Here is an 8,135-nt window from a genome sequence, read left to right on the forward strand (position 1 = left end):
TGATTTCCCTTTAAAAAAAACAACGTTATGACGTTACCAAAAGGTAATGACATTTGGACGTCGCCAGTGCCGAATTCTTTTGACGTCGTCGTTTTCGAGGTTTTTTTTTAATTTAGAAAGTTGAGTCTTCAGCTGTATTCTTTGATAAAAGAGGTGACAATTATTACCATTAGGTGAAGAGAAATTGACTTATTTTGTTCTATATTTGTAGATGAACAAAAAAAAATCATATTTGGTTTCAGCGGAGAAGTTATTAAATACAAATAAAGAACGAAAAGAAATCAACATGTACTTCATATGCATTTTATTCTTATAAGTTTTATCAAGGATAGATCAGCTGATTAGAGTGTTTTTGTATACTAATAATAATTTTGTCATTTCTTGGAATGTGATAACATTTGAGTATTTATGACTGTAAAACTGATGTCCAATTAACTGAAGTTGTTTCTTCCTTAAAACGCAAACATTTTATTCCTCATAAATCTGCAATGTGTGGAAATGTTTAAAACATCTTCCAACACAAAGTCCAACGCCACAGTCCGGACACCATGTTCTTATTCTTGTACCCGAAAATCTGTTCTCTTTGCCAGAACAAACGGCACATCTCATTCTTCTTTTGTTGGGAATCCATTCTATGAAGTGCCGAGCAGTAAGTCTGGTACTTTGAAGTAAGCAACGTCTACCCGGTCGTGTCTGTCCTTCTCTGTGTTGTCCAATCAAACCCTGTATTATTTCCTGCTGAAATGTCAAATGGTCCATTTTCTTCTGTACCACAAAGGTATTTCTGTAACATATGTAGGCGTTAACTGAAAACAAAATACAATAATATTATTAAATTGATGTTTTTAATACCTTTCGGAAAACAAAGTCATATTTGAATTGTATGCGAGTTTAGTTTGAGAAAAGGTAATTAATTATCAGTATGATATAGGACTACATGTTTGTAAAAACATCAGAACTAAACCCGTCAAACCAAAAAAAATAAGATAGAGAACAAACAATTGCATAGCGCTCGTATACTTACTTTGAATATTTCAAATTAAAGCCTTTCGGTAACTCAAAATTTCGAATAAACCATACCTGTTGCTGTCATGAGGAGATTGAACAAAATCTTCTTCCATAATTTCAAACTTCTAAATTGGGGTTCATACTGTGCAATAAACTGGTCACCTAGATCAACGCCACCCATCGTCTCATTGTATTTGTGTACCAAAGCTGGCGCCTTCACAACTTTCCCCTTACTATTAGGTTTCCGGGTCATTCTGAAAATATAAAATATTTTTTTTTAAATATAGTCTAGGTCTTGATCTTGATATAAAACAAATATTCTGATTACTCCAATGCATGTACTTACAAGTATGAATGATTATAATTTTAAATCCTTCTTTACTAATAGATATTCTATGAAAACGTGATCACTGGTTATTAAATTGAGAACTTTTGAAATGAATTGTGAATACAGCTACCCAATACTCTGCTTAGTTTTCGCGGAATCATACATATTAATATATGAATACGGTTCCTTACTTGGAAGAAGAAAAAGAGGAATAGTACAATTCATTCAATAAAAAAACTTACTTTGCACTTCCAGCTGTTGTTAACAAGGACACTTGTCGGCGATCACTATATAAAACAGACATAACTGGTCCTTGTGACTTTGCAAGAATTGTCCCCTTTGGAAGTTTTGCTTTTCTAAAACTTTGAGGCATGCCTTTTCTTGTGGTAATGACTGTACCAGTACAATATGTACCCCTGTTTCTGAGGTCGTGGACTAATTTTGGACTGGTAAACCAACTGTCGATGGTCACATGGTGCTGGTTTCCAAAGTGGGGCCTCATCAGATCCGTAACAACTTTGTATCTAGAATATACATGGCATTGCATTCAATGTTTACTGCAACGTTTATTACACTTAAGAATGAATTTAAATATGTTATTTGAAATAAGTCAGAAATTCATGTCGATGGTTACCGTCTTTATAATACACCAAAGGCCTTCTACGAGAATGTGTGTACGGTATACGGTTTTATGATTATATTTTTTTTTAGAATATACATGTACATGTAGTTCACAGTGTTCACAGCTCTCGTATGTTGTACATTATACTATTGTATTTTTGAGTTAACGGTATGTAAAAATTTGAGAAACATAAATTGAACAGTTTTTTTTTTACAAATTAACAACTAATCATGGAACTTTTAAATAACTTACCATTGTGCATTACATTTAATTACAGTCTGGTTGAAGAATCATGTTGCTCTCTATAGTCGTTTTATTAATTTTTATTATTGATGCTACCGATTTTACGAATCAGTACCACTTGTACAGATACAACGAACTTACTATTACTAAGATTAGTTTATCACAAAAGATTTACAGGACAATCAAAAATTCGTGCGTTTTTGTTTATTAATCTTTGCAAACCGGAGTGTTATAGGAGATAAGTCTTTTTGCTTAGTGTGGTTATTGAGAAAAGGGTTGGCTGCTGTTAATGTCATGATGATACATGTAAAAATTAAAAAAACAAAAATCAATCATTTCCAGACTTGAATTATTCTTTTGAAATGACACAATAAAAAAATATAGTAATATAATTTCAACAGCATACCCTTGTCCATCAGGATGACGAGGTGCATTTGATTTGCCTTTGTATAGTTCTAGTTGATGTGTGTATCCAGTGCCTGATTCAGCAAGAACCCATGCCTTGACACCCCATCTGTGCGCCTTTTTATTAGCAATATATTGCTTCAAAAAGTGTCTTCCTTTGAAACCAATCATTCTTTCGTCAATGCAAACATTTTGTGAAAGTCTGAAATAAGTTAATATTTTAAGAATACATACATTATGAATAAGTTATTGATAAAATACTGAGTGAATTGAAACAATAATGAATTAAATTATTTTAAAAACACTATTTTAAAATATCAAACAAATTCTGCAGACATTTGTGCAATAATAATTGTGCTTTTTTTATATACTAGTAGTTGCAAGATTTATATTCGTTTCTTACCTGTAATTTTCCTCAAAAGTTCTGTTAAAAAATTCTATGATATTAGCAACTTTATGGAGTGGGTCATAACCAGCTTGGCCTCTCTCGACTGCTAAAGCATTGTCATTGCAGTGTAAAAACCTCAAAATTTCCTGGAATCTGTTTCTTGACATAATCTGGGGAAAATTTGGCGTGTATGTTAGTGCATTTTTATTTCCGTTTCCCCAATATGAAGCGTAAGAAGGTTTCCTGACTATTCCCATTGCTAATAGTAAACCGAAAAAGGCACTGAGTTCCTGCTTGGAAACTGGTTTCCAGTTATTTCCTCTTCCTTGTGGGGTTGGGTCATTAGCGTTTAACGTAGCATACCTATTTGTTTCTTCAACTATGATATCAAATAAACTGTTGTCATCTTCACTAATAAATTTCTCAAAGTAATCATATGGAGATAAATTTGCATCAAATCCAACTGGACCATGATCTGGACTGAATGATGGCAGTCTATCTATGAAAAAAGAATTTGGCTCTATAATGGTGAACCACGGTCCATTTATCAGGTTACCAGGTCTATTGATTTCATTTTCGGAATCTTCAGCATCCGTTACAAATGAGTCAGATATATCTGCATCACTATTGCCGTCTTCTGTAAACGACATTTTCACCCTGCACACCCAAATTTCACCGTGATTATTACGTCACTATGACGTCATGTACTCAACGTAATCGTCAATGACCTATGGTCAGTAGTACAATTATATATAATTGAAAACATGGTGTAAAACAAGTGCAATGTCTTGATTTAATTGGTATACTTATTTAAATTCTGGAGACGACATATATGTCGCCTTGGCATTAAACCCCCGCACGACATATATGTCGCTTTGGCATTAAAGCTATAACGACATATATGTCGCCTTGGCATTAAGAGGGTTAAAGAGGCAAAACCTAATGCTGCTCAGTCTGTACAGACGAAGTCCGCTATTATGTTGTGCATTTCGAGAGAGACCAAATGTAAAAGTTGCATTTCATAACGGTATACACAATCAAAATAAAAAACTAAGTCTTGCTATTAGCTATAATCCAAATATGGGTGTAGTAGATTTGAACGATATGATGTGTGGAATATATGATGATAAAACAAAAACAAAACCATGTTGAAAGGGACTTGAAAAGAGATTAATATTTTTCACAGGATGCTTCTCAATGCTATAATTTAAATATGGATGGAGTAGATTTGAACGATATGATGTGTGGTATATATAATAATAAAACAAAAAAAACAAAACCATGTGTTAAAGATATTAACATTTTTCACAGGATGCTTCTCAATGCCTATTTACTTTTCAAATAAAATACTGACGAAAACAACACCATGCTACCTTACAGAGGTTACCGGGTAAAAGCGAAAACAACTGTGTCGTTTGTGCGACTGTTAACAGCCGTACACGTTGTAAAATGTTTGCTTGAGGTTTGGAAAAGGAGTGTACGGACTATTTGTACATCGGCACCGTTGTGAAATACCAGTATACTCTGGTTTGTATATATATTTCTCACGACAAGACATTTTCATCTCATTTATCTATTTTCATGAATATTTATTGTCATAAATATATAACTACCGATAAGGATTGCTATATTGCACTCGATTACGTTCTCATAATTATATGAAATAGTTCGGTTAATGGTAAAAAACACCAGTCACTTTTGCCCTCATGGTTTTCCGCTGTTAAAATTAAAAGGGAAAACATTACATTCCTTATGCCAACAGTAACTAAAGGTTTCTGGTCTCCATCAAGATGCCAGGGTTATTTAACAATTGATACTGTTTGATAACAATATTTTAACTCATGTCAAGTTATTCAAGTGATATCATATCAAGGAATTGACATTTTGATTTCAAATTCGATGCACGATTGCATGAAAACAAATGAGTAGAAAAATGTGTTTTATAGTCGAATAGTCTTTTCTTTAAGTCGTAAATTGTCCATATAGATTATATATTTTATTTGAAAGAATGCATACAATTTCTTCTAAACGATTATAATCACTCAGCATTCATAAACAATTTCTTAATAGTTTCAGAAGTGCCCATTAATTATCTAAAATTGCAGTGGCTGATGACAAAATATAGTATTGCCTTACGAGCCAGTTTAGTTTAATTTTGACAATGTCCATCTGACATGGCTTGGTATTTTTACATCCCGTCGGTCTTCAACGGTCATTATGTTGTTCTACAGAAAGCTTTGGTATTCTTCTTCTCGTTTTTGCTTATGTGCCTTGTATTTCTGTCTTTTATACATCTTGTATTTATATTGGTAAAGATTATAACACAATGCTGACGGCTGTACTCCTATCCTTTGACAATTTTACCTAGTATTGTGGTTTACTGATCGAACAAAAAAAATATATACCGAACTCGAGTAAAATTCAAAACGGAGTACGTAATTAGATGACAAATTCAAAACTGAAATACTAACAAAAAAAAAAACAACTAACCATCAAACGAATGAAAAAAAAAACAACCAACCATCAAACGAATAGATGTTCCCGACTTGGAACAGACATAAGAAAGTGGTTGATTAACCCTGGTTTTAAAGCTAGCAAAACCTAGGATTAATATGAGTCTCTTCAAATTCCCTTTAATTGACAACGATGTGTGAACAAAACGGACATAGTAGGTAAAAATGTAAAAAAAAGAAGAGAACGCGCCAAGAAAAGAAGAGAATGCGCAAAGATAACGTACCAAGAGAAGAAGAGAACGCGCCAAGAGAAGAAGAGAACACACCAAGAGAAGAAGAAAACATGGTGTTTTTATCATAATCTCTTTAAAACAAACAGACATGTGACAAAGGAACACAATAAGGCATATAGACAACATGGTGTTTTTATCATAATCTCTTTTAAAACAAACAGACATGTGACAAAGGAACACAATAAGGCATAAAGACAAAGCACAATAGCAAAATTGAAAGACGGGATAAAACAATTTACCGTAGCACAATAACGGGATAAAGTACAAAGCCACGTCAGATGTAACTAAGAAATACATATAGATATATAGACAAAGCACACTAACAAAATATAAGGCCAGAATACCAAGTGTTTACCATTAACAATAACGGGATGTATAAGTACAGAACCACGTCAAATGGATATCACAAAAACAGACTAACCAGTAAAAATAATATTCATAAAAAATAAAATTAAATTTCCCTATTATAAAGTAAACTCACAAAAACTTAACTCCGAAGATATTATTTTTCCCAACTTCCGATACTTTATTCACTAATAGTTGTTGACAAAGTCCGAGGAAAATTCAAAACGGAAAGTCCCTAATCAAATGACTATTAAAAGTTTAAACACATTCTTTTTATACAGCAAATTATACAAATATTCAAATCTGAAGTATTTTCATTATATATATTTAACTATGAATAAGCTTTCTATTTCTCAGCAGTAACATACCGTCTGCCCCTTCGTATGGTGTTTACATATCACAATTGATACGTTATTCACGTGCTTGTTCACACTATACGGACTTCATATACAGGAGTGTGCTACTTACGCAGAAACTTCTCCAACAAAGTTATGAGGACAGATCAAAATTGACACTCCGTAAATTTTATGGACACCATCACGAATTGGTGGATCCATACGATGTGTGTTTAACCAAACTAGCTAAGGATATTTTTACCACATGGTAGATTGTGGTTTGTCATTATGTCGTCTAATCTTTTAATTACCAAACGTGACTTATTCCCGATTGTGCTTGTTTTGCTGAGTGTGAATTCGCATTACTATAAGACGTGTTACGGTACTTGTCTATCCCAAACTCATGTATTTAGTTTAAATGTTTAATGTTATATTTGTAATTCTCATCGGATTTTGTCAAATGTGTTGACGTCTTTTCTATTATATTTATGTGTTATGGAAACATAAATTAATCACCGCCGTCATTTATTAGATTTAATTTTGGTCAACATAATCTGTACGATAATTTAAGTTTGAAGTTGGATTCATAACAAACTGCACATATACATATTATAGTTAATTGCTATTAATAAGTATTGCAATATGCATTGTGTTTAAATGCAATATCAGTATTTAGTTCTATTTTAATCTTTAATCATTCCTAATTCTATCTTACTTTTGAGATATAGTTTTTCATATGTGACGTAATTTTTCTGCTGTTTCAGAAATTCATATGTTCAAATTTTTAATGCCTTTTCACCATCGTATGTGACGTAATTTTTAATGCCTTTTCACCGTCGTATGTGACGTCATTTTCATAAATTACTGCGTTGAGGCCTGGACTGAGTCGGGTGTGTCTATTCTGTGTTGGTCATTCATTATGTATTCGTGTTTGTTTTATGTAATGAGTTAATACTTCAGTTTCATTATGTATATCTGTTATATTCATTTGATAAAATTTACTGTTTTCAATAGCATTAATTGTTCTAAATAATTAGGATGTTCTTATCCCAAGCATAAAAACTTAGCCGTATTTGACACAACCTTTTTCAACTTTTGATCTTCAGTGATGTACAACTTTAAACTTTTTTTCGCTTTCGATCTTTTATATCTGGGCGTCACTGGTGAGTCTTGTGTGGACGAGGCGCGTTTTTGGCGTATTAAATTTTAAACCTGATGCTTTTTGTTATTCATTAATCATGTGTTTCTTTGTCTAATACGTTGTCCTATTTATTTGTATTGTAGTCCTGTAATATTATGTTGTCATTTCTATGTTATATATAACATTGCCATTAAAGTGCGAGGTTTGGCATGCCACAAAACCAGGTTCAACCCACCATTTTTTCCTTTAAAAATGTCCTGTACCAAGTCAGGAATATGGCCATTGTTATATTATAGTTCGTTTCTGTGTGTGTTACAATTTAACGTTGTGTCGTTTGTTTTCTCTTATTTTTGAGTGTAAATTGACATTGCGATAAGACGTGTCACGGTACTTGTCTATCCCAAATTCATGTATTTGGTTTTGATGTTATACGTTATTCTCGTGGGATTTTGTCTGATGCTTGGTCCGTTTCTGTGTGTGTTAGTTACATTGTAGTGTTGTGTCGTTGATCTGTTATATTTATGCGTTTCCGTCAGTTTAGTTTGTTACCCCGATTTTGTTTTTTGTCCATGGA

At 32.8% G+C, this 8,135-nt stretch overlaps 1 protein-coding gene across 1 annotated transcript; it reads right to left on the reverse strand.

Moving 5' to 3' along the window:
• Positions 1–287: 287 nt before the first annotated feature.
• LOC139526359 (piggyBac transposable element-derived protein 4-like) lies at positions 288–3,644 on the reverse strand. Its single transcript, XM_071321496.1, has 5 exons — positions 3,010–3,644; positions 2,608–2,808; positions 1,579–1,860; positions 1,081–1,262; positions 288–806 (listed from the first exon to the last, which is right to left on the reverse strand). The coding sequence occupies exons 1-5, from the start codon at positions 3,642–3,644 to the stop codon at positions 469–471; spliced, it is 1,638 nt and encodes a 545-aa protein (XP_071177597.1). The 3' UTR covers positions 288–468.
• Between the last annotated feature and the right edge of the window lie 4,491 nt (positions 3,645–8,135).

This window comes from Mytilus edulis, chromosome 6 (genome assembly GCF_963676685.1).
Source record: "Mytilus edulis chromosome 6, xbMytEdul2.2, whole genome shotgun sequence".
Classification (NCBI taxonomy): domain Eukaryota; kingdom Metazoa; phylum Mollusca; class Bivalvia; order Mytilida; family Mytilidae; genus Mytilus; species Mytilus edulis.